Source organism: Spodoptera frugiperda, chromosome 26 (genome assembly GCF_023101765.2).
Source record: "Spodoptera frugiperda isolate SF20-4 chromosome 26, AGI-APGP_CSIRO_Sfru_2.0, whole genome shotgun sequence".
NCBI classification, from domain to species: Eukaryota; Metazoa; Arthropoda; class Insecta; order Lepidoptera; family Noctuidae; genus Spodoptera; species Spodoptera frugiperda.
The window spans coordinates 176,805-203,981 of NC_064237.1; the positions used below are offsets into that span (position 1 = coordinate 176,805).

The window sequence follows — 27,177 nt, forward strand, 5'->3', positions numbered from 1 at the left end:
GAAATACATATTTACCAATCGCAATGTTGTGTAACCGTGTGACTAAGTTTGGTGATGGAAGCTTAATCTGCGTACGTAAACTGTGTGCAGGGCATCAAGGCGCTGATCGACGACTTCCACGCGCGCGGGCAGACGATAATATTCTACAACGTGAAGCCGTCCATCGCCGAGGTGTTCCGCGGCGTGCGGCCGCGCGAGTTCCTGCACTGCACGGGCCGCGCGCAGCTCGACGCCATGCTGCGCCGCCACGACCCGCGCCAGATCACGTGTCGGTATATTGCTGCCTCCCTCGCCTCGCATACATACCTAACGCTCGATCTATAACTCTACGTTTTGTCCGCAGAACGCTCAGCGAGCCGACATCTCTCAGATCTCCGCAGTACCTTGACACACGAGACAGTATTTATTAGCTATACCTATGTATTTATACTAGCCTAGTTAGTGTTAAGTAGCTTAAGTGTTGACAGTCTCAGCGGACGCAGTCAAATAAACGTGTTGGTTATTTTAACGCATTGTTTCCTTGTATACAGCTTCTGTCTGTTGTTCTTACGCTGATAGAGGTCGCTTCTATTCTAGAACAACAGATAGGTATACTGTAAAACCCACACATCGGCTGGCCAGAGAAGGTAAACATAATGTTACAAGTAACTAAATACTGATTTTCTCCTTAGTCGTCTGCCTTGCTAAGTTTTCCGATTTCATTTCCAAGTTAAACAAGGTATTCATCACATTACCAAGGCGGGCGAAAGTAGTGTAGAAATGTGGGTGTTGTAGTGTAGAAATGTGGGTGTTGTAGTGTAGAAATGTGGGTGTTGTAGTGCAGAAACGTGGGTGTTGTAGTGTAGAAATGTGGGTGTTGTAGTGTAGAAATGTGGGTGTTGTAGTGCAGAAACGTGGGTGTTGTAGTGTAGAAATGTGGGTGTTGTAGTGTAGAAATGTGGGTGTTGTAGTGCAGAAACGTGGGTGTTGTAGTGTAGAAATGTGGGTGTTGTAGTGTAGAAATGTGGGTGTTGTATTGTAGAAATGTGGGTGTTGTAGTGTAGAAATGTGGGTGTTGTAGTGTAGAAATGTGGGTGTTGTAGTGTAGGAACGTGGGTGTTGTAGTGTAGAAACGTGGGTGTTGTAGTGTAGAAATGTGGGTGTTGTAGTGTAGAAATGTGGGTGTTGTAGTGCAGAAACGTGGGTGTTGTAGTGTAGAAATGTGGGTGTTGTAGTGTAGAAATGTGGGTGTTGTATTGTAGAAATGTGGGTGTTGTAGTGTAGAAATGTGGGTGTTGTAGTGTAGAAATGTGGGTGTTGTAGTGCAGAAACGTGGGTGTTGTAGTGTAGAAATGTGGGTGTTGTAGTGTAGAAATGTGGGTGTTGTATTGTAGAAATGTGGGTGTTGTAGTGTAGAAATGTGGGTGTTGTAGTGTAGGAACGTGGGTGTTGTAGTGTAGAAACGTGGGTGTTGTAGTGTAGAAATGTGGGTGTTGTAGTGTAGAAATGTGGGTGTTGTAGTGTAGAAATGTAGGTGTTGTAGTGTAGAAATGTGGGTGTTGTAGTGTAGAAATGTAGGTGTTGTAGTGTAGAAATGTGGGTGTTGTAGTGTAGAAATGTGGGTGTTGTAGTGTAGAAATGTGGGTGTTGTAGTGTAGAAATGTGGGTGTTGTAGTGTAGAAATGTGGGTGTTGTAGTGTAGAAATGTGGGTGTTGTAGTGTAGAAATGTGGGTGTTGTAGTGTAGAAATGTGGGTGTTGTAGTGTAGGAACGTGGGTGTTGTAGTGTAGAAACGTGGGTGTTGTAGTGTAGAAACGTGGTTGTTAGTGTAGAAGACGGGATATGTAAGGTAAAGTGAAACTGCCAGCTAAGGATAATTAAATGTTTATTTTACATTCGTCGTTACATTCCTTGATGCAGTCGCATCGGTCGTCTCAGTCGCATCACTCGCACAGCCATCGCTTACTGCGGCGTTTTCTTACAAAACCTTACTTTTTGGTTGCACTACTATTAATTGTTTAAAGATTACATTGGAATTACATTAGATCTAGCTTAACTTAACATTCACTAGGACTATCCAGTACGCCGAGACTCTCAATAAATCAATATAAAATGGCTAAATAAACATCTCGCGGACACTCGACACTAGTTTGAGCAGCGTAACATAAACACTTGTATACATTTCCAAAAGGAAGTCATCTACAATAAAGTGAGCGGGAGTTGGCGTATAGACAATGATCCCTTCGTTTGACACGCGCAGTGGCCGGCTCCGCGGCACTGCTTGCTATCTCACACACTACACGGCACTTACTTACGATATGACACAATAAGTATAAACAAATCGACTACTTAACATCTCGAATACCAAGTTTATCAATAAAATATAATAAATGTCGAATAATCACAAAATTACACTAGGACAATAATTAGGACATTACGCTAGCATCACATTACGAACTGAGTGTACGATGGCACGGCAATCTCTTCGGATGTCCGAGCTTACAATAGTAAATAGAAAAAGTGTTCGTAAATACAGATCTAGCACAAATATATTATGAACGAATTAATATCCAGACTTAGAAACGCGAATATTTGGCGTCCTTACGTTACACAATAAATGCGGCGGGCGGCGTGCCCGGTACAGCGGAGCATTGAGTGGGACACCGCCGCGACACGGCCGCCGGTACTACTCAATACTAATATAAATGCAAGACGCGTCACCTCCTACTACATTTTCAGACGAATTCCGTCTTATCACGTACGTCACTTGAAGTATAGTAAGTGAATAAAACACGAGACAACTTAATTATCTACACATTATAAAATATATTAAATAGTATTACGTAAATTCTAACTTAAAATTGAATCTCTTAGATTTTAAACTCAAACACATTTTGTGCGGTCTTCTGATCCGCGTTCAACAACACATAAAGGATTATAATTTTGTAAATGATTTAAAGCCAACACGACCATGAGATCGCTTCCAACGTATTCACCTTGAGCCGACGTAATTACAATAATGAGCAGCGACCCGCAGCTTCACACAGACTACCTCCGTCACATATATAGTACTCGATTACTACTACGTACTAATACCATTTAGATTGTTCATCACAAGTTCTACTCTATGTATTGAACAAGGTGCTTTTGTACGTGTCGCCCTATCGCACACACAATTTTATTCGGAATTCTGAATGTAAATTCTAAATATTAGCTGGCGGCGGATATTTCATTAAATCGAGTTATATTGATAATCTATGAGGTTTATATTTAACATATGGGTACTATAGATTGCAATATAATTGTGAATCGTTTTGCCTTTAACTATAAAATGTTATCTAATGTCTAAAGAAGACCTTAATGTTGTCCGCCACTACGGCCACGGCGACACGCGGCCTCAGTACTTCAGCAGGTCGTCGTCGAGCTCAGTGAGCGCCACTTTACTGTCTATCGCTGGAATGTAAACAACAACATTAGTACACACGCGTGCAGTGCGACCTGCAGGTGCTACAGTGCGGGCCTGCTCTACATCTGTATACAAGGAACACAACAACACATCAACAGTGACAACAAGGTGCCCCGACTTCCTCTGGAACCAACATTACTGATACACAATGCGACTGGCTAGATATACCGGGGCCTGTCGGCGACCGGTGACTCCCTACTTCGACCTGTTCCTCTACCAACACCATACGTATGTGCAGACAAACATGTATGTATATGCCCTTCCTCCTCGGGAGACCGGTGCTCAATGGTACTACTACAAATTTCAAGGGAACCTACACGGTACACCAGAAACCAGATAAAACTAAATGTGATGATGATGACATTTGATCAATTGTCAAAGACTCGGTACTGAGTGGCAAATTCATTGCCGCAGTGGAAGTGGACATGTGCACGGAAACAAAAGCGGACACAGAATGCAGTGTTGTAGTATGCAGGCGGTACCTAGCCTGCAAGTACCGCGCCCAGCTCCACGCCGCCGGGGGCTGCTCGCTGGCCGACGGTATACGATCAAACCGGGGCGCGGCTCGGCTAAAATGTTAAACTTTACGTTTAGATCGTCTACTACAAACTTACTTTAGATATATATTTTTGTAAACATGTGCAATAAACAAGTGTACTTGTACTGGAAACATAAGCGTGAAAGAGCCGCCCGTACAGGGCGGGCTGCAGTAGTGTACCTAGCAGCCAAGTACTCGGCCCAGCTACTGGCGCCGGGGGGACGCTGCGGCTGGCCACGGCTGGACTCCGGCTTCACCTCATTATTGACCTGTTTCGGCTGACTTGGGCCGACCACGCTGTACAAACATTACAAATAAATCTATGAAGCAAATATTTCCCACGCTATATTACTCCGACTGAGATTCGAGGCGATCGAAAACAGTGTGATCGATCTAAAAACAACGACACTGAGAGTAACTTAAACCAGCAACGATGAATGTACGGATGTTCCAATAAATGACCCCATCGAGTAAGCAGACACACGCACGCCCAGCTACTATACCCGAGGTACTCCGCCCACTTCCGCGGGGGCTCTCTACTCGAAGTGGAAGCTTCAGTGGACAACGTCTCCCTGCTGCTCTCTCCTACAGTAGATTGTAGCGTCGATGGACTAAAATACAATAACATGGATGTAGTATTAACTGTACTAATTCAATTAATAATTAAACGGAATAGTTATGAATGATAAAGCCATCGCCCGCTGACTCCTATTTAACCAAAGCGTAATAATGTGTCTGCTGCGGAATCTGTAAGAGCCCGCCATAGAACAGTACCTAGTCCGCAAGTACTCCGCCCAGCTGAAGCCGGGCGGCCTGCGCGCCGGCTGCTGCGCCGCGACTACGTCCATGTCGCGCAACGAACTGCGGCGGGCCACGCCGGGACTAGAATGTAACAACTGCGTCAGTACTACGGTCCTCGCATTACACCGCCAGCTAGCTCACGTAGCGTACAATACAGACAGCAGGTTACGGCACACCAGCTATACACTAATGAGAAACAACAACCCGTGTGAAGCGGACAACACTGCGACCGAGCCACGCGAGCCTAGCGCCACACACGACTGTACCTGTCCGCCAAGTACTGCGCCCAGCTGCAGCCGCGGCCGCGGCCCGGCAGCGAGCGGGCGCGCGGGCTGCGACACAGGCAACGTTAGCACTGCACTCTACTGCATCTACAACTCGGTAACTTGACACGGTCGGTACAGGGCGGGGAGTGTCATTCATGAATACTCACTTTGGTCCGGGATAGTAGTATGGTGGGGGTCGCTCGTACTCAGTAGAGCCGAGGTAGCGGGGAGGTCCTTCTTCCCAGTGCCTGCAACACACAGTCCCCATCACCACCAGTGCCACCGGTGTCTCCAGTGCACTATCGCACGCACACACCGACATCGTCGTATGTACGCGCGAGACGTGAATTAAAGTGATCGATCGGTTACTGTCAACTCATTACGTCAGCCAGAGCCGTATTAAGCAAGTACCTCGGGCGCCAGGGTACAGAGGGGCGCCCCATGACAATAGAGTGACTTCACCAATATAATCACCCAAAAAATGAGGGGTGCTTATGAGTGTTCGCTTAGGTTTAATCCGCCTCTGACGTCAGCAGTGCTAATGACAAATGAAGTATCGAGGCAGGTAGAAACAAAGTGAAGCAGTACTGACTTTGGCGCCATATCATTATATCTGCGCGCGTGGTATGCGTCGAGAGGCGGCGCCAGGGCGGCGTCGTGGCGGGCGGCGCGCGCGTCGAGCGGCGCGGCGGCCCGCGGCCCCCGCCCGCGCCCGTCGCGCGCCTCCCGCGCCTCGCGCGCCTCGCGCCCGTCTCGGGGCTCGCGCCCGCTTCGCTTCTCTGCCTTGTATGCGCTACAACACGCACTCACGTTAGGAATGTCTTTCATACTATTCATATATAGTAACAACAAATAAAATACTACTACTTTAAATGCTCTAATAAAATAATAGGTCTTTACCTATATAGATTAAAATTTTTGGCAGCTTAATGTTTTCAACTCCCGATGTGGCTTAAAACCAAGTTTATTCGAACAGTACTTGAGAGTAAACCGTATATTTTTATAGCACTTTTTGTTCCTAAAAGAGGTATAGGGTTATATTATGATTATACACCGGACGCAATGGGGGTGAACCTGTTACCATTATTATATCAGACTTCATTCCAGACTTAAAATACTAATTTTAAATGACACTTTCTTAGTGCCCGATTTGTTTGATCATTTCATAGGAAACAGACGTACAGTTATCATAGGTAAAGACCTAATATCATTATTTCGATTCACTACATTGTTTCTATGTACAAACTTTATATTCAATAGATAAATATGAAAAGAAAAGGTTGATACATTTATTATTAAAAGTAGGTACACACACGTGTAAGTTAGATCCACACAAGCGAAGCTAAGTTAAAGCTGCCACAGCAGTGACAAGTCATGCTGTAAGTAAGGGACAGAGGGAGCTACAACACAATGGTTTACCATAATGTCGATATGAGGTATCCAGTGCCAACTAAACAGAGACTTGCTGTAGAGATGCAAAGCGAATGACTAATCTTATATTCGTAGGGCGCATACAAACGTACCGACACACGCTACTAGTCGACATTGTATGTGACAGCTAGGCACCGATGGACAAGTCACTAATAATCGGTGCATTTGTACACGACACTAAACAAGGATCCACCCCGCAAAATAAAATAACAAAATAAAAAGAATAATTATATTGAAAGTCTCACATTCGCTACTCAAGAGGGTCGATCAGCTTGGATCTACCACGAGAGTGGGAACGGTACACAAGGTAGAGACGTAACGCTTCAACCAAATAATAAAAGCAAGAACAGTCGGGGAGTGTGGAGTGTTACCGTGGCGAGTCCGAGCCCCGGCGCCGGCCGAGTAACCGCAGTCGCGGGCCGCGGCTATACTGCCTACCTATACTGCTACACTATCTACGTACTAATGTAAAAACATCGATATGTCACACAATATCCTACAACGTCACGTTACTTATGCTAGCCGGAGTACGATACTGAGTACTGATATGAAAGGAGCGGCGCCCGGCATCCGCAGTCTCCAGTCCACGCTGCTATTTCTATCATGTAGTTATGAATACAAGTGGAAGACTGAGTGAGCGGTGCCGGTGGCCATACATTATACGAATATAATCTGTTCGACTATAACTCTAGGCAAGTCAATTCACTGCAGTGCGCACGTTCCCAATATATATGGTTATGTAATGTATCGTTACAATATAATATAATATCCATGGATTATTCTAGAGTACATAACAATACGCCTGAGTAAATGTTTCTTAAAGGTAATATTTTATAAAAACTTACCGAATATAATATTTCATCAAAATGCATAAAGAGAAGTTGGCAATATCAAAATGTTGAACAATTTTTATATTTCTACCTACTTACTTAATACGAAACTTGCTTTTTGCAAAAGCGTGCTGCTTGTATGGAGCAAATGATAGCTGAGCATCGAACCTTGCACTGTGTACAAGGACGGCTCCTGTCTGCACTAGTACACTACTGGCTACAGTAGACACGTATAAAATAGAGATCATTATGACTTGTACCAGCGTTGCGATAGTATACAGGTTCAGCTGTCCGGACCCACATTGCACGCTAGTGTTACACTTCAATGCGCGCCGCAGACAGCCCTAGGAGTGGGACGAGGCAGAAGCGGTTGTATCCTTAGCGAATGGACGTTCTCGTTCGTAACGATCGCTGTGAAGCGAAGCCTAGCTATGCTATACTATGTAGTGACATACAGATTACAATATACAATACGTACTGATATAAGGTTCGATATGAATCAATTCACAAAATGGACAGCATTGTCAGTGGACAAAATTCCACGCGTCCTTAAAATCGTGAATGTTTAAAAGTATTAAAAAGTACAATGGTACAAACTTCAGAATGTTAAAAAATTAGTAAAATGTTTATAAAAACTGCTAAGACGGAAGACAAATCGAATAATTTTATGACTACTAAAAATTGGTCAAATTTCATAGTTGTTGGCTAAAATGAACCCTGTGGGATCCTTAAACAAACTCATTAAATCATTAAGTAAAACTTTAATACGAAGGCTGTGCCTTACTCGACACCGCGCGCCACTGCTGCCGTGTCCAGTGGGGATGGTCAATTCAACACCGAGGTACATTGTTTAGAACCGACATCGAGCAGGTATGTCCTCGCCCTAGCTGTTGTATAGCTACGTAATGAGCACGTGTACAATACATTTACTTAGCTGTATTCAGTCATCCCCCCACTATAGCACATTAGTACCGTGCAGACGTTACATGTTCCGGTCAGTGCCTGGCGGCAGGGCGCGGCGGGGGGGTGCGGGGGGCGGGGCCCGCGTGCGGTTACTCGGCCTCGTGTATGCCGGACTCGTTGTCCTCGTCCTTGGCGTCCAGGCGCGTCTTGAGGTCGTCCAGCAGCGCCGCGGGGGGCGCCAGCAGCTGGCACACCACGTCGTCGCCCGCCAGCAGCAGGCGCGTGGGCGCCCCGGGGCCCGCGCCCCCCGCGCCCCCCGCGCCCCCGGGGCCCGGCTCGGCGGGGGGCGCGGAGGGCGCGCTGCGCTCGCGCCACTCGGCGATCTTGCCCTCGATGTCCAGCGTGCTGCGCTTGGACCCGCTGCCGCGGAACGTTAGTGTCACGGCGCCGGCCACTCAGTGGGTTATCGACGTTTACTTCGGTTCGGTTGCTTCGACACGACTTTAAGACGAGTTTATCCACTAAAGAAGCTGTCGATATGTCGCTTCGTATCTCGAATACGAACAGAGATCCTGCCACCCCTTCGTTAAAATAATAGAACTAAATAAAAGAACTGAACCAACGGAACATAACGCTACAGTCTGTCACTCGGGCATGCAGCATGCAGGGCGCCACGCGTCGCTCTAGCGTTAGTCCTCACGCGGGTGGTCGCCATGCCAGTCTCGCCAAGCTTTGTGTTAGGTCACATTACCGCACTACTGGGCCGGTCACCACTACACAATACACTACTTACACACACTAAGGTTAGTAGGAAAAGAACCGAAAGTAAGAAGCTGTATGATGCAGACGAGCATGCCGGTGTAGGGAAGCATGCGGGGGTAGGAGTGTAGAGGGGGCGGAGGGGGCACTTACTTGGCAAGGGGTACGTTATCGCGGTCCGCGTACGCGTCATACAAATACTCGCTGCAACAGACAACAGACAGTCAGTCAGCGCCGCGCGACACGCCTCACAACTTCACACGCACAAGATACTATACATACGCTAGCTCACGTATGGCGCTACCGACCAGTACTTCAATGATATATGTATTCAGAAACACAATCCACTTACAAATATAACTCGTACGAGTTCATATGAATTTGGAGTCGTAACTAGGTATATTGTATGGCTACTGTAAAGTGTGGTTACAGGAGAACCGAATAAATATATTACTGTAAAGTCTAATATCTTGTGCAGAATGTGACTGGATGATAGAACAAAAAGTAAACGAAACCGAAACAAACAAAATTAAAGTAAGAGTGAGGAGGTCGGGCCGAGCGGAGGCGGCCCGGTCCGTGGCGGACTGCTGTACGGGACGCGCACTACTGGCGGCGGACACAAACACTATCTAATGGGGATATTTACAACATTGCAAATAAAAACTCAACACTAATTTCCATGAATTACACTGCGGGTTACAATGTAGCGAGATACCACGGAACCGTCGACTGCAAGCAATGTATGCGATAGCGATGCATGCCTACCTCGGGACTCATACACACTCCTGCCCACAGCCATACAACAACGATACGACGGAGGAACAGGAGGACTAGCAGTGTTCATTAGAGTATATCGATCGTGTTTAGGCAAACGTTCAAAGCACGTATCGTTACGGATGCGGCGGCGTATAGTCGAATGAACACGAGCCGGTACTACATCGTGCAAGTAGGGCGCTGCGTACCGGGCGCGGCCGCGGCGTGACGTCACCGCCCCGCCACCGGCTCATACTGGCTGCCGACAACAGCGACACGTCACTACCTACTCGCACTGTACGCTAGATGGCGGTGGAGTGAACAAACCAACAAAAACATAACAACAAAACGATTAGTCGTGACGTCACTGCGAGCCGGACGCACTGCCAGTGTGTGTCGGTATTGGTGGCGGCTTCTGTGCCAGTTATGTATATGTTTACTTATCCAGAAAATATTATTGTTACTATAGCCGAGTATAGCCCGCATGGCGACGCAGCGATAGCTCTTCAACCGCGGCTCCTATTCATTAGCAAACAAGTAAGGACACTCCCTCATATTCTCTAGTACCAACTGAAATGTTATATCTATGCACTGCATGCTGTAGGACTCGGAACCACTTTTGCTTGGCAATATAAATAGATGGTATTTATCAAAATAATCAAAACTGGACCGTATTAAATAGTAACAGAAATACAATTCACATAATTAGCTATGTTCATTTGAAATCATTTCATCGGTCCAATATCAATTATAGCACAAGAGGCAGCCAAAGTAAAGGTTCAATAATATATCGAGTAGTGTAAGAGTGGCAGTGTCGTGTCGTACTCGGCAGCACGGCGCGGTACGGCGCGGTACGGCGCGGGAACATGAGGGGTGCACAACAAACCCAAACATAACGGACAGACACACCGACTAATCAATGTAAATAACAATTAAATCAATGTTAACACAGCTCTCAAACGAAAACAAAGAAAATTAATCGGAACAGAAAATTAATCGAAATGAAACAGAAATAAAATAACTGACAAGTAAGGAACCATCTGCAGGGCAACGTGTGAAGCACTGCAGACAATTACACAAGTTGTCGATGGGCGGTGGATGATGTCATCGATCTCTGTGGACACACGGGCACCTGGGTACGAGGTGCCCGGCCACGAGTCGTACTGATATACCCTACTAGTGGAGTCACGTCTGTATGGGCTAACCAACATAACTGGGACAACAAACAACACGAGCCGTGTCTTAGTGCTCGCTTCAAACATTATGAATGGCAAGGCAACTGTCCAAACTTGATGCATTTTAGTAAATCATGTGTGATACAAACGCAATATCTAAATATATGTACTTGGGTTGTTGAATTTGAATTCTTAAATATTAAAGTCATCATTCAGTTGTTAGTGTTGTAACAGTTCAACAAAACTGTGGTCAGTTGCATCAAGTATGGAAGTTGCATAGTAATTATTGGAAGTGTGTCGATGTCGGGGCGACAGTCGCAGCGCCCGGGCGGACCGAGTACACAGACAGACAGACAAACATACACACGATGCACGTATTACTATATAGCATCATTTTAAGAGCGTAACTTGTTTGTATAGTTTTATCAAATGTGTGTACAAAAATTGGCGCGATATTAGTTGCATCGAACAATCGGCGGTAGTTGCAACATTAATTTGATGAACAGTTGTCAATGGCGTTTGTGTGGTTTGCAATGTTATGTTTGATTGTTTCCATTGCAATTAGTGAATTATTTGATAGAATTGGTGGAATTAATGTTCTAGTAGTCGAGTAATTGGCAGGTTATTAGGGTTTTAGGGTTTCGATTTTTCAATCAAGTATTTTATTTTCAGCAGTGATCATTCCACAGTAGGGCAAATCTCTCCCTACCTGCCGCTATTTTTTGGTTTTATAAAGTTTTTAAGAAATAATTATGTAAAATCATGCATAGGATTTTTGTTCGGTATAGCATATTCTGTTAGTTTACGGGTCGCAGGGCAAAGGTGTGACGTGATAATGTTTGTCGTCTGAGCCGTCGTGTAGCAGTGTACCCGGGCGCGGCGAGTGCGGCAGTATGTGGCGCGTGTAGTGGTGTAGTGTGGCGAGTACTCACGCCTCGACGAGCGGGCCGGGGTAGGGGTCGACGTGGCGGTACAGGCGCGCGAGCCGGCCGCTGACGGCCAGCAGCGGCGCGAACAGCAGCAGGCACCAGGCCAGCGCCAGCCAGTAGCCGTGCGCCGGCAGCAGCAGCTTGCGGCAGGCGGCGCCCAGCGTGGCGTTGTAGGCGCCCGACAGCGGCCCGCAGCGCCCCACGTCCTGCCGGGCGCCCGCCTCCAGCCGCGACATGTACTGCTCCAGCTTGCGCGCCACGGCCAGCCCCAGCTCCGCCGTCATCTGCAACCCCAGCGTGCCTCTATACTACCCTGCCTACTTTTCAGCTCGGCTCTTCTAGTACCCTTATACTAGGCGTGACTTCCTCCGCTCCCTCCTGCCGCGTAGTGTTACACTTACGTTCTGCAGTCGTTCGGGTCCCTGCGTGTTGAGGAACACCTCGGCCTCGCTGGTCTCGTGCATCAGGTACGTGACGGCGTCCTTCAGGGACGAATGGTTGAACCTCAGCCCGTCGCGTAGCTTCGTAGCGGTGATCTGAAACCAATACACTAATAATAAGTGTCGACCTTGTCACTTCCTATTATTTTCTCATATTTTTTATTATATCTTGTTTGACTTCATTCCACCTATCGTATTGTCTCCGCAGAACGTAAAGGTTGACAAAATAAAATGCCCATAATGTGGCATTACGTCAATTTTTATACCATTATTGTGTATTCAGTTCAAATCAATAAAATAATTTGTACAGGGTAAGCAATTCACGATATAATTGGATACCACTTTATGTGAGCCGCGACATCTTACATTCAGTGAACTGAATTAAACAGAGTTAGCATTAATAAGGCACGTGACTGACATTGAGTCGCGCGGAGTCGTGCAGCATGGGCTCCAGCACGTCGTGCAGCAGGTCGGCCAGCGCGGCCGAGGCGCGCAGCAGCGACGCGGCCTCGGCCTGGAACAGCGGCTGCTGCAGGCTGCGCGCCGTGGCGTTGAGCTGGCGCGCCAGCGAGTCCAGCGCCAGCGACGTCATGTTGGTCTCCAGCGCCGCCAGGATGCGCTCGAACTGGAAGTCGGACAGGCCGGCGTCGGCCAGGCGGCGCAGCTTGTCGCGCGCGGCCGGCCGCAGGATGGACACGGCCGCGCCGCGCGGCAGCAGCGGCTGCAGGCGCTGCAGGCGGGTGGCGACCTCCGCCCGTACCCCGGCCTGCCGCGCCGGCACGTTGAGCAGGCGGTGCAGCTGCAGCGCTGAGTACAGCGTGGCGTTCTTGTGGCAGCGCACCAGCGCGTACGCCATGTTGAAGTTCGGGTCCTCATGTTTCCCGAACAGCGTGCCCTCCAGGTCCACCACCTGCTCCAGGTCCGAGAACAAGCGGTTGTCGCGCGGCTCCCTGCGCCACCGATATCATTTCATGTTTATTATACTCGAGTACATTTATAAGGCCGTAATTAGACGTGATATAATAATGATTATATGCAAAAACATATTGTTAAGAAATATGGAACATGTATGTGCTCACGTGAGTGGGTCGCAGACGAAGCGCTGCGCGGCCAGGCCCAGCACGAAGTACACCAGCAGCACCAGCGTCACTCCGCTGCCCAGCACGAACATGGCGCCCATGCCGCTGCAAGGGAAACGTGTCGCTATGTATTACGAGTAGCGCGGCGGGCGCGGGCCGAGCCAAGTTCAATAGAGTACCAGAGCAAGCTGCGCGAGCCGTGGCCCTTGTTGCAGCAGTCGCTGGCGCCGTAGACGTCGGGGCGCTTGCCGCAGACGCCGCAGAGCACGCCCCAGGCCGCCAGGCACGTGACCAGCAGCAGCGCGGCGGCGGCGCCCAGCCCCGCGGCGCGCCGGTAGCCGCCCCAGCGCGCGTGCAGGCGCGCGGGCGCCGCGGCCGGGCCCCGCGCCTGCTCCAGGCGCGCGCTGGCGTTGCCGGCCATGGCCGAGATGTCGTCGGCGGCGCGCGCCAGCTGGCGGCCCAGCTCCTCGATGTTGGCCACCACCTCGGGCACGTGCTTGTCCACGGAGCGCTGGATGCCGCGCTGGATGTCGCTGAACACCTTCTGCCCGGCCGCCACCTCGCCCTTGATGTCGCTGTCCAGCAGCTCGGTCACGTTGCCCAGCAGGTCCGTCACGTCCGGCATCTGCGACGTGTCCACGTTACTACACGCCTACACTATGTACTTCCTGAGACGGCTCTGACTGAATCGATAGCATTATCAACTAAAGACCCAATTACCATCAATATACACTCGGCGTCACAAAAATCGCACCTCTTTAAAAGTTCCCTTCATAGTCATTTTAACCCTATTAATCAATGGCAGACATATGACTGTAAGGTATCATTGGAAAGGCAATTCATTTAAGTTTAAGAATAAATCAATGGATTTGGTTTTTTGTTTACCAGGGAATAAAAAAGCAAGTAAATGCAAATGGTTAAAAAGTTACATTTTATTTTATCAGCAATAAACAACTTAAAACCTAGTGTTACCCTCCCTAGCCCTGATGACTGCTTCCATGCTTTCTCTCATGGATGAATTAACGTGACAACAGTCTCTTGAGGAATGTTATCCCATTCTGAATATTTTGACAACATTTTTTTAACGTTACGTGCTGATGAGATCTGTTGTGTTTAGGAATTCTAACTGTTGTTAATTTAAAGGTCGTTAAACGTACTTTCAATTGATACCAATATTAATAATGTGTAATGTATTCGTTACTGGCGGGACATGTTTTAAACTTACAATTTTCCAAGAGGTGCGAAAATTTACAGAGTATAATTTTGTAAATCCTGCCGGCTACGATGTCGTTATCAACTTTCAAAATGTTAAAATTTAAATCGCCTTTTTACCAAATTAAAACATTTTACTATTTGTATGGGTATAAAAACCATTTCGGTTCATAATCAACATGTAAATAAAATCGACGGAAATGAGTTTATAATAAAATCTAACTTTTCGTGGAAATACTTTGACTATATTACGTATCTTGAATGTGTTTCACAATAATTAAATTATGATTACACAATAAACAAATTAACTTACAATTGCCAAAACACGTGAATCATGTAACATTCGATTGAAGAACAATCCTTATTATCACTGATAACTAGTCAAGTACTTTCTAGTTAATGAGAAAATGACTAAGCCACTATTTATAAACATATCATAGCTTTGTGAAACAACACAAAGACGAGCTCTTACAACAAATTACAGCGAGTACTTACAGTTGGAAAATATTTGTCGAGCATCTGTCCGAGTTAGCGTGAAACATGGCGGGACATGGTTAGTATTAATGTTAGTATTGTTATATGTTATATTGTTATAATTTATGTTAGTATTGATGTTACCAATGTTATAAATTTTTATATATCTTTTTTATGGAAAGGAGAATGCTCAAAAAAAACCCAGGCCCGGCGCAAACTATACGTATCTCAGTTTATCAGTATAAATGAGTAATGAAATGCTATATAGGTACCATCATCGAAAACGATGGCTAAATGTTGGAAATTGATATTTATTTTTTAGCATGGATTAATTTTTATAATTGTTTTGATTTATGAAACTAGTAATATATTTTGTTTTATTGAGTTAATACGCTTCGTATACGCCGTGAGCATCAATTACAGATCACCCCCTCATCAATACAGCGTGATATAAGACGTTTTATATAGTAGAGGTAGTGGCAGAAGTGCAATTGGCGAATATTATTGTTCATGCATACATGGGAAAAGGACGCTCGGTTGTTGTGCCCATGTGATGTCCATCATATACTACCTTGGGTGGGCAAGGCACCAAGATGGTTTTGCAAATCCCGCACTTTCACTACAAAACGTAATATAAGATGTAGAACTAAAATGATTGAACTTTGAATAATCTGATACATGATGTTTTGATAATGTATACATTTGTTTTAATACTTTCTACTCGTAATATCCTTTAAATATCATCATCATACCAGCCGAAATACGTCCACTGCTGATCGATTTAAATATAGTCCCTGACAAAAAACAAATAGCAATTTCCTACATTTAACCATCGTTTTCGACAATGGTACCTATACGGGATTTTATTACACATTTATACTGATAAACTGAGATACAAATCGTTTGCGCCGGGCCTGGGTTTTTTTCCCATACTTCGTGAGCATTCTCCTTTAACTATAAATGTTGTAATTACAATTTTAATACTATTTAAACAATTTTACCAATTAATAATAATATGTAAGTAGATTAAGTACTTTTGCGGTGCCCAATAGGGCCCATAGTTGAAACATATTACTGTAAAACTGAAGACCAAATTGTACACTATGGATGCATTAAAGTGATTTGATTTGATTTGATTTGAGTATAGGGACACAGAGACATGTCGCGGGGATGTGTCAGAGACATGTGTATGTGGGTACCTGGCTGTACTGTATCTCGGTGTCCAGCTGGCCGATCTTGTACTTGTCCTGCAGGGCGCGGCACTTGGGCTGGTCACACTTGGCCAGGGTCTGCAGCAACTGGTTCTTCACCTTGCGGAGACCTGGAACAGACACACGTGGCATATAGTCGCCGGTTTGTGTCCCATTGTATCACGTTTAGATTAAAGCTATCTTCGGGGCCTATGCGCAGTTGGCTTCAGCCCCTCGTACGCCTCCCAAATGAGAGACCCTGTGGTCCTGTGATAAGTAAAAACAATATTCATAAAATTTTTCAAATGCTAATTCCTCTTCAAAACAGGTCATGGGTTTTTTTCCGGTATTAATTAACATGAAGTCCATTCCTCTTCAGATACGAGTAGAGGAAAACTACGCGAAATAATGACTGTTTTTATAATTATAATTGTCCTGTGTGGTATCGCATAAATGGAACATGATAACATTCAAAAAAATATTAATTTCGATATTTCCTGATTTTTCAGTTATTGTTAGCCAAAAGTAACGTAAAAACATCAATTTTAAACGAATATTGTAGGAAAGGATGTGGTTAATGCAAAAACACAATGAGGTCATTGGTCATAATTATTTTACGTCACTCACTTCTTATAAATGAGTCGGACAAACAGGAAAGTCGATATGTATGTAGAACCAGAATTAATTCAGTGATAGCACACAAACTATGTTAATACAAAAATTCCTCCTTAATACTTCGTAGGTAACCACCTACTCCTCCAGCCGTTTAAGGGAATACGCATTTCACAGAGACTGTGTAGCAGCGTAATCTGGCAATTCTGGACCTTAGGCTGCCTTGAGCCGTAGTTGTGCAGTAAGTGGTGTGTGTGTGTGTGTGTACCTGTGTTGAGATGGTCCGCCTTGAGCCGTAGTTGTGCAGTAAGTGGTGTGTGTGTGTGTGTGTACCTGTGTTGAGATGGTCCGCCTTGAGCCGTAGTTGTGCAGTAAGTGGTGTGTGTGTGTGTGTGTACCTGTGTTGAGATGGTCCGCCTTGAGCCGTAGTTGTGCAGTAAGTGGTGTGTGTGTGTGTGTGTGTACCTGTGTTGAGATGGTCCGCCTTGAGCCGTAGTTGTGCAGTAAGTGGTGTGTGTGTGTACCTGTGTTGAGATGGTCCGCCTTGAGCCGTAGTTGTGCAGTAAGTGGTGTGTGTGTGTACCTGTGTTGAGATGGTCCGCCTTGAGCCGTAGTTGTGCAGTAAGTGGTGTGTGTGTGTACCTGTGTTGAGATGGTCCGCCTTGAGCCGTAGTTGTGCAGTAAGTGGTGTGTGTGTGTATCTGTGTTGAGATGGTCCGCCTTGAGCCGTAGTTGTGCAGTAAGTGGTGTGTGTGTGTGTGTACCTGTGTTGAGATGGTCCGCCTTGAGCCGTAGTTGTGCAGTAAGTGGTGTGTGTGTGTGTGTACCTGTGTTGAGATGGTCCGCCTTGAGCCGTAGTTGTGCAGTGAGCACGTGCACGGTGCGCAGGTTGTCCTGCACCTCGTCCAGTTGCTGCACCATCTTGTTGAGCGTCGTCACCGACACCGCGCGCGAGAACTCGCCCAGCTTCACTGACGCCGTCACACCGATCCCTGCGCCACGTACACATCACTTTTTTATGGCATAGGAGAGAAGTAGAGATTTGTATGCCACTTGCAACACTAGATAAGTAACTATTGCTTTGTGGATGGGAGATTAGGCCGCTAGTCGCTAGCAAGTTCACACGACGAAACATTAATATTCGTTAACATTCGGTATTTCACGACGGTTTTCTGTGAGGACGTGGTATCACTCGGTCGAGCCGGCCCAGCGATACCGATTACTCATCCTATTATAACCATTATCGAGCAAAACAGTGTAAGTATCACTGAGTGGACTGCACAAAGAGTGAGTACACTAAGTATTTGTGCCAAGGAAATCTTATCATATGATAAATTACTTATATCGGAGTAAAGTGTACAATCAATGTGGTACACTATACATAACAAAACGAGTGTAGTTACCATAAAGCATAGAAGTAAGTTTGATTTTGAGTTCGTCGAAGTTGTTGACGAGCAGCCAGCGCGCATGCGCCTGCGTGGCGTTGAGGAACTCCTGCGTGTCGTTGATGCCGGCGTCCAGCGACTGCGACAGCTCGGCCGCGCCCGTCTCCACCTGCGCCTCCGTCGCGAACGCGCACACCACGCCGAACCTGCGCCACCACGCACACACATTTCTTACAACACAGGAAATATTTGTTGGTCCGAAATTTACATTAAAACTACTGAGTCGGTTTAAAGCCTAACCATTAGGAAGTACTTTTCAGGAAATAAAATATACATAACATACTGCACTAAAACATTTTAGGCGCATGCTGAAGTCAGTGGGCTGAGGATCAATACTGGCTTTACAATTGTTATGAGAATTGTGTTAAATGTAACCGGAACTGTAATGCGAGACTTCAATGAGAACATGGAAATACATGAAGCAGTGTGGTCGGCACGTCCAGGTGTCCGTGAGTTATGTGAACGTTACGTCGATTACATCGCAGCTGTGACAAGTACACCGACGCAGCGGCGTGCTGCACGATACGTTGTAGCATTACTCTGCATTACCTATGTTCAAATCTAGCTAGTTCAAGGTAATACTTCATTTGTTTGAATGTTACCTTGAAATTAGGAGATTGTTGCCATTTACACTTACTTTGTATTTTTATATAGTTTTACGCTACTTTCTAGAAATACAAAACATTACCCATTTATGTCCCTAAAAGAGTAGGTAAGTAGGCTAGCTCGGTAGAGGTTTGTCTATTATATGTATTAGTAAAAGGCATCGGGCATAATTTGAAAGTACATACTTTCTAGATGTACCTATTCACAGTGTCCATTGACTCGATAGAAGCTGTAGTGTACACCTGTACAGAGTATTAAATTAAAAACATTGTAATAAAGTCTTACAAGAAGAGAGTGAGCAATGCGATGAGTATGATGGCGAGCAGTCCCTTGAGGCAGGCGTCGTACTTGCGGTCGAAGGGGCGGCGCCGGCGGCCCACGCGGCACCAGTAGCAGCAGCACCAGAACAGCCTGCAACACAAGCTCGGTCAGCGACACTCGCGGCGCGCGGCGGCAGGGAGTGGGGTGGGTGTACGGTACCCGGTCAGCGGCAGCACCACGATGAGCAGCACGGCGACCACGATGACGGCGACGGGGCCCGCGTAGTGCGCCAGCAGCGGGCGCCACTCGTCCTTCAGCGGCGCCACGTACAGGTGCCCGTCCGACACCGACACTATGCCTGCAACACACCGCGCTCTCACCATCACACGAACAGGCCACTTGACGAGCTACTCTATGTGCGTATTCAATCTTAGGGGAACACTAGTTACTTACTTCCAAGGCATACTTTTATTGAATACAATATCATTATAACATTGTCGGTCGATATGTTCTTAAAACATAATTAATATGTAATAAGTATCCGCAACTGGCCAGTGTAACATTCATTCTTCAATTGCATCTAATCAAGCGCCAGAATCATTACATAGCCCTTAAACGATTACGCTGATCGAAGTTAAAACTTATTCTAAGAGCAATAAGGCTTAAAATAATTTCGTACGTGTGTGAATACGATGATGGCCTGTTTAGTTAGACCAATTTATTAGGCTTGTAACGAATGTACTGTTACGACCAGTTTAATCAAACTCTGCGACTTGTCCCACTTTAACCGAATGTTCTGCGACAAAATAAATGAAATGAATGCTGGCATTAGTGTATGACTGTATGTAAAGTAATTATGAAGTGTAATAGTGAGTCGAGTTCCTTGTAAGAGGTGTCATTAGTTCCGGAGCGCGCGCGGCGTGCGTGTCACCGACAGTGCAGTGATCTTGTCCGCGCACCGCTGCGCTGGCGCCCAGCCTCCGGCACAGGGTCAACATACTTCCTCTTATAAGCTGCCCGTCACTACGTCTGCCTCTTGTCAGTACCACGACCACACAGAAAGATTTTTGAATTTTGCTTAGAACTCATAATTATCACACTACATCATTAGCTATACCTACAGGGTGTAAGCGGAACGCTCCCGAAAAACGCCACAAATTGTTTATGTTTTTATAATTTTAATCGTTTTTGTGATTGTATTATTCATGCTATATTAAAATTCAGCATTAGATTACAACTATTATTACTTAAAATAAACATTGAATTCTTTATTTTTTTTTAAATAATACACGTTTTTTACCATCACCTGTTTGCGACGTTTGGGAGCGTTCCGCTTACACCCTGTATATTATTAACACTTCAGCTATCTAAAGTGTTTGTTTATTTGAACGCGCTACTCTCCGGTACTAAACCTATATATTATTTGTTATAACAATATTTGTAAGAATAAATAAAATATTTTAACTTTAATGTGTTTCAAATTAAAAAGTTGACTAGATACCTAATTAGATATTGGTTATGATAACTAATGTCATGTAATGGATATAGGTATGTATACAGATGTAACTGATTACTGACACAGTAACAGTTCTGACGCAAGTTAAAATAAGGGGAAACTATAGTTTTCGTACAAATGTAGTAGTTATTCGTTAACCTAGATATCGCATTAGACAATAACAGCACATTTTCATGTTACGGTGCGTGTGTATGATGTAAGGACCTTGGCCGTGCGCATGCGCCTCGCTCTGCTGCCCGCCCTAACTGCTTCGCCAAACATAATCCGTTGCTGTGTACTCATGTACTGACTGTGGCTGAGCTGGTACTAACTACCACACCTACACTTTTTTTATATATATTAAAAAAAAAACGTTGCCCCACACTAGGATTTTCTCCTGTGTCGTGGGTGCGTTTACAAACATATAAGTTCACATACACATGACACCCAGACCCGAAACAAAAATTTGTGGATCACACAAAGATTTGCTCCGTGCGGGAATCGAACTCGCTACCCGTTGCGCAGCCACCGCACCGACCGTGCAGTAAAAATATATAATAATATTGACGTGTAAAAGGCTCTTTTGTATCCTATTTACAAAAATAAATTAATTGTTTAATTGTTTTCATTGCTTACCATTGGCCACAAATAATGAATGCGTGCTTCATAATTTACATGTTCAAGAATATCAGTGGTGGCCTCGGCAGCCAATGTTTCCACTGCAGTGTTACGTTTTACTGCCAAATATAATAACTGGTCTATTACTCAGAGGTTTATACACTCATATGTTATTCCCACATTAGAAATCCCCACTCAACCAGTGAAGCAAACGATTAAAATTAATTAGGTACCTACGTAGATGTTCTGAGGAATTCCATTTTATTAATAATATTAATTAATTACATTTATACATTTTATTAATATTAGTAATTGGTTATTAATTGTATATTGAAATATGTAGTTGGTTTCCTTCTTTAGATTGTCGTCATCGTGGCCTATATGATATTTACCTCATACATATATGTGGTTTGTGTAAAACTTTACAACAAAGTGCAAAAAACAAGTGAGTTTTCCCCCACCATATCTGATACTTGATACTAACAAGGCACACGACTTGTAGAAGTCACGATTGCTTAACAAAGCAAACAAACAGAGATCTCTCAGGAAGCTGCAGTTCTTCTGTTTTCTCAAAAAAATGTTTAAGAAAGAAGTCAAGTGCCACTTGTTGGACCTGTGACGAGGGCGGCGGTCGGCCGAGCAGCTCATTATATCGAGATATCGTTACAAGAGGCCAAGAGCAGAATATTTGCGCGCTGAGAGGCGGCGCTGCTCTCCGCGTCTAGTGCTCTCAGTCCCACGCAAGCACTCTCGCGACAACACAAACCTCGATTGATTACAATAAAGAGTTTTCAAGAACACTTCGCTTCGGGAGAGAATACATAGAATTGAGGAAGAAAATTGTGTGACGAAATTCATAGAAACATGTACTTTTTGACGTTATCAACAAAAGTTTCGTTTCATTTGATTAAATAGTTAGTTGTAAAATCCCATATTTCTGACGGCTACTGGAGTTATGAGTTGTTCAAGTACATACATACATACATAAACTCACGCCTGTCTCCCATGGGGGTAGTCAGAGACAATGGAACGCCAATTGCCACGGTTCTTACACACTTTTTTCGCTTCATCAACAGTCATCAGTCTTTTCATGCATGCTCGTCGGTTAAAGGTAAGACTTTTAATTTGGCCCGTCGCTATATGTCCGTCTGGAGCGCCCTCTACCGACGGTCCCACTCATATTCGCCTTGTATACTTCTTTCGTAAATCTGCTTTCATCCATCCTTTCTACATCCAAACCATCATAACATTCCCTTTTCAATCCTCATCACTACATCGTTTTTCAAACCACACTTTTCTCTAACAACACTATTTTTCACTCGATCACTCAGTTTTACTCCACACATACTTCTCAAGACTCTCATTTCCACCGCATTAATCCCGCTTTCATGCTTCTTCTGCCACACCCATGATTCATTACCATATATAAGTGTAGGTGCTAGTACACGCTGTATTACCGCAAGTCGAGCTTTGCTGGATATAATTTTACTCGACATTACAGAGTGTAAAGCACCATTGACACTATTTCCCGCTTTCACTCTCCTTTCAATATCTCCCTCACACTTTCCATCTATTTTCCTAGGTTCTTTATTTACGAGAGATGGAGTTGTTCAAGTCTGAAATACTATCTTCAACGCACCGGAGTCTGAAAGACCTAGGGCACTTGGTTCGATGGAAAGCACAGAAAATCGTGCAAGCGTATGTTAGAACGTTACCAATTTATTGTGGCTTTGTACTAAAATTTGGATGTATACTCATTTACTGAAGAATGAGTTAAATTCCATGAAAGCAACACAACCAAAAACTGGAATTCTCAATAAAATAATGAAAAGCTATTTCACAGTTTTCAAAGCAGATTTCACAAAGAATGCACAGTTGTGTAATGTGTGCGTACTAACCATCTCAGTGATATCGATTAAACTGCAGTCGTATGCAATGATGGCGAACAGATGCGGCATGGATTACACCAAATAATTCCTTAGAGCATCCCCACGAGTCATGTCAAGACGAAGCCAGGTCAGGTACATAGGTGTGCTTTGAAAGCAAGGACATAGTTACAATCAACAACAGTATTTTTGTGGTAACCACGCAGACATCTGTCTGTGGAGCTAAATTGGACCGACAAATAGTATATTGAAACTATGATGTTGAATTTGAGATCTTCTATATGTCTTTGTCTACCTATTTGGTCTCCCAATGCTTTTTCGCGGCTTGGAAAACTGTAGTATTTTACAAAAATACTTTTTTTGCTGATTTATGCTTCTTTTATCCCCGAAGGGGTACCACTTGTTTTATTAGTCCCGTGTAATAGGGGGTGAGAAAATTGCCATAAACTGGGAACAAATTCCACTGCTGAGAAAATTTCGAAATATCGAAAAAATCTCAGTAATACTTTTGTGGATCCGGGAATCGAACCCGATACTCCTTGCCAGGCAGTCGCACTTGCGACCACTCAATAGCTGATCTACGTAGTGACTACTGACGCCGGCAAGGAGAGCGCTTGCTTGAAACTTTGTAAACAAGGAGGACATGCCGGCCGGCAGCCGGCGTGCGGCGCGCGGCGGTGCACAGTGGGCTGGGATTACAAAGTTTGGACTTAAGAAATGAAATGTATATTTTTGGTATCTAGGTATTATTTATAAATTTTTATCATCAGGAACTTTTTTTTATTTAACTAGTAGTTTGAGAGATATAGCCATTTGTATTTTGAATGAAAAAAAATTTTTTTTTTGTTTTATAATTCGCAGTCGTTTGTTTTACACATATTTCCGAGAATTTAGTGATAAGAGAGCACGTACACAACCACAAGTTATGACGTGTCGGAACGTGATTGGTGCATCAACATAGCACAAGATATTCAGTTGCATTCAAATCCACTTCAGTGTTCTATTATCCAACGTAATAGACGTACTACTCCTACACATTATTCATTATTTGTGATAACCGCGTTTGTGAGGATGTTTCAAAATTTTGTGACAAACCTTGACCTCTTCGTTACCATTAAAAACATTGACAGTGGTGGTAGTATAAAAATAGTGATGGCTTGTACAATTAGATAAGGTCCAAACTTGTAGACGAATTAAGTGATGAACAGAAAAAGACCGTGAAATCAAATTGTTTTAATTTAAATAGAAGATGGCAAAAAGCTCATGGACTGTAAAGGGAGACAACAAGTGCATTATGGAAAACAGGTAGAAAAATATACAAGACGCGTTTAAAAATAGGATGGGACTTTTGATTGACGTTGTCAAACAAGGTCATGGCTCCACCAATGACGGAAACACCGCTAGAAGATTTTTTGCAAGCCCGAACGTGACTGCTGAAATAACTGGTATCAATGAGGACCTAATTAGGCGGTTTTCCATAATTTTAGTAGCAATTTCGTCGGGCTATCAGCTTGACACAGACAAATTTCACGAATATGCTCAAGCCATAATGCAACTGTATTTAAATTGTACAGCTGGTACTATATACCTTCAAGTGTTCATAAAGTTCTTATGCATGGTGCAGCTATCATTGAAAGTTTTGGTCTAATACCAATTGGACACTTATCTGAAGAAGCGGCCGAATCTAGAAATAAAGACTTTCGTAGGTACCGTCAAAACCATTCCAGGAAATGCAATAGAACATCTATAAATGAAGATATGTATTTTGAGCAGCTCTGATCCACTAATTTCAACAAAGGAAAATTTTGCATTCGTTAACGTAGATAGTCTTGACAGTGATTAAATTAAAACAATTACGTGTGATTTACTTGTAATAATTTGTGATTTTATAATTTATAGAATAATGTTAAATGTATTTGTATATTTTGTTTAAGATTTATGGTTATGAATATATATTTACGATTATTAATAATGCTTTTTATTTATTTTATTGATTCATGGTGGATGAGACCTAAAGGGGACACCACTATAAAAAAAAACTGGCCAAGTGCGAGTCGGACTCGCTCATGAAGGGTTCCGTAACAGCAAGTAGATGACATAATATAAAAGTTGTAAAATAACTTGGTTTTACATAGTGTTTGTATGAGCGACAAAGTTATATTTGCGGTTTTTGAAAATGTTTTATTTCTTAAAAACTAATAATGATATCTCGTTCAAACCAATTTTCTTTGTTAGTTTCCATTGAAATCTACAGCATATATTTTTTCAGTTTTCTCACTCTCTTATTTTAAAAGTTAGAGGGGGGACACACATTTTTCCACTTTGGAAGCGTCTAACTTTCAAACGATTGATTTTGACGAAAAGTGGTTTTAGGAACCTTAATGTCTTTTTTAAAGACCTATCCATAGGCACCCATCACGGATACGTAAGCCGAACAAAAAAATTTTTTGAATCAATTCCATGTATGGAGTGCCCCCTTTAATTTTTAAATTTATTATTTTTTATTCAAAATTCTAATAGCGGTTACCGAAATACACCATCTTACAAAGTTTCAACTATGTAGGCCCAACAGTTTTGGAAATAAATGGCTGTGACATACGGACGGACGGACGGACAGACGGACAGACAGACAGACAGACAGACAGACACGACGAATTTATAAGGGTTCCGTTTTTTGCTATTTGGCTACGGAACCCTAAAAACGCGCCTAGTTCTTAACCTCTAGGGTGGTGTGGAATTAAGAACAAAAATTGAAATTGCGGCCAAATCGGGAAAAATCGTGACCCGAGCATAGGCGCTAAAATAGGACAAAAATACGTTTTATGCATGGGTGAAGTCAATTGTTTGAGAAAATTTGAGAATTCCGAGATTTGGATTGTTTTTTGTTTTGCTCCATACAAAAATAAGTTTGAGTGTTATTTACTCCGAAAATACTAAGTTATCAGAAAAACCACCTCAGAAATAGTTTCTTATAATCAATAGATTAATGCAACCCGATATTCAAAAATTAAAAATATTAAAACTTTTTTTTATCATTGCTAAGTCCACTACCGGCCCGTTTCGGTCCACTGTGCGGTGGCGGCGCGGCTCGGGGAGCGCAGGGCGGCGCGCGGCGGCGGGCGGGCGGCCCTTTGTGAGCCGGTGCAACCGATCGATACCTGGAGCGCCGCCACCACCCGCCACGCGGACTTAGCCACATACTGGGACGCATACATTTATGATCGCCAATTATTACTAACTACAAAATTTGTAGAAATACCAATTGGTACGTACAAGATACATACCGGTAATAGTAGGGAAGCTTGCTCAAAGGAGGTTTACAACTACAACCACTTAATAGGTTCTCGAGCAAAAAAGCATCTACAAGTCAGACATATGCACCTATGTATGTACTTTATTTACGGGTGTGTACTGTCTTTCGGTTAACAGTACTTAGCTACATACAATTTTCCAGAAGATCTTAAAGTTGGCGACCAGGTACAGTAACTAACGGTCAATCGTTATTTAAATAAATTGTTTGAGAAATGCTGTGTATGGTATAAAACATAACACTAGTACCAACAAGAGCCGGGCAGTGAGTGAAGCCGCGCGGCAGTAACTAGTGTATTTATCATTACCTAGGTAATTAATAAGGAAACTCTCACATTATTAAGGTAGGTATAAAAAAAATATCACAATGCACATCTTTTCCGACGTAAACGCTGCATGCAAATTGAAGCACAAATCTAAAAGAAGGTACAATACAAACATGTACTTACAGCGAAAGTGTTGATAACGAACGATCAAGTGTTACTTACACAATTACATTTGCTTCATAAAATAAGTGTCAGTTGATTGCAACTGGTATTGCATTCAACATATCTATATTACAGATGATGCCGTAGAAGGAGAGTGTTATATGTTATTATTTCATTAGTATTAACTAATTAGTTACTTATAACTGGGTAATATTTTACTTGATAGTATAAGTAAACGTTCTATAAAAAGACAAGACAAACACAAAATATTATCGTAGTTTTTTTATTTAGA

General features: G+C 43.9%; 2 protein-coding genes and 1 long non-coding RNA gene across 11 annotated transcripts in view; 2 read left to right on the top strand and 1 right to left on the bottom strand.

Annotated features, from left to right (window-relative positions):
* The window catches only part of LOC118264564 (sodium-independent sulfate anion transporter-like), a 46,394-nt gene extending 45,886 nt beyond the window's left edge, over positions 1 to 508 (top strand). For both annotated transcript variants that reach the window (XM_035577115.2, XM_050704926.1), the window contains 2 exons: positions 91 to 268; positions 344 to 508. In XM_035577115.2, the coding sequence (XP_035433008.1) occupies positions 91 to 268; positions 344 to 345 (180 nt within the window). In that variant the 3' untranslated portion in view covers positions 346 to 508. The remainder of the gene's footprint in view (positions 1 to 90; positions 269 to 343) is intronic.
* A 917-nt stretch (positions 509 to 1,425) lies between these two features.
* On the top strand, positions 1,426 to 2,082 carry LOC126912508 (uncharacterized). The gene is made up of 2 exons (XR_007707240.1): positions 1,426 to 1,491; positions 1,558 to 2,082. It is a non-coding gene; the product is annotated as an uncharacterized LOC126912508 (long non-coding RNA).
* LOC118264558 (prominin-like protein) overlaps positions 1,848 to 27,177 on the bottom strand; it is a 38,833-nt gene continuing 13,503 nt past the window's right edge. Inside the window, exons 2-21 of one of the 8 annotated variants that reach the window (XM_050704918.1) lie at positions 19,369 to 19,507; positions 19,174 to 19,299; positions 18,241 to 18,428; positions 17,665 to 17,829; positions 16,235 to 16,356; positions 15,057 to 15,080; positions 13,529 to 13,974; positions 13,350 to 13,454; positions 12,689 to 13,220; positions 12,232 to 12,366; positions 11,834 to 12,114; positions 9,127 to 9,177; positions 5,643 to 5,843; positions 5,218 to 5,298; positions 5,051 to 5,116; positions 4,758 to 4,865; positions 4,487 to 4,594; positions 4,164 to 4,280; positions 3,928 to 4,014; positions 1,848 to 3,432 (exon numbers count right to left, since the gene is read on the bottom strand). In XM_050704918.1, coding sequence (XP_050560875.1) covers positions 3,420 to 3,432; positions 3,928 to 4,014; positions 4,164 to 4,280; positions 4,487 to 4,594; positions 4,758 to 4,865; positions 5,051 to 5,116; positions 5,218 to 5,298; positions 5,643 to 5,843; positions 9,127 to 9,177; positions 11,834 to 12,114; positions 12,232 to 12,366; positions 12,689 to 13,220; positions 13,350 to 13,454; positions 13,529 to 13,974; positions 15,057 to 15,080; positions 16,235 to 16,356; positions 17,665 to 17,829; positions 18,241 to 18,428; positions 19,174 to 19,299; positions 19,369 to 19,507 — 3,095 coding nt within the window. In that variant the 3' untranslated portion in view covers positions 1,848 to 3,419. The other 7 variants (XM_050704917.1, XM_050704920.1, XM_050704921.1 and 4 more) reach the window with 7 other exon arrangements.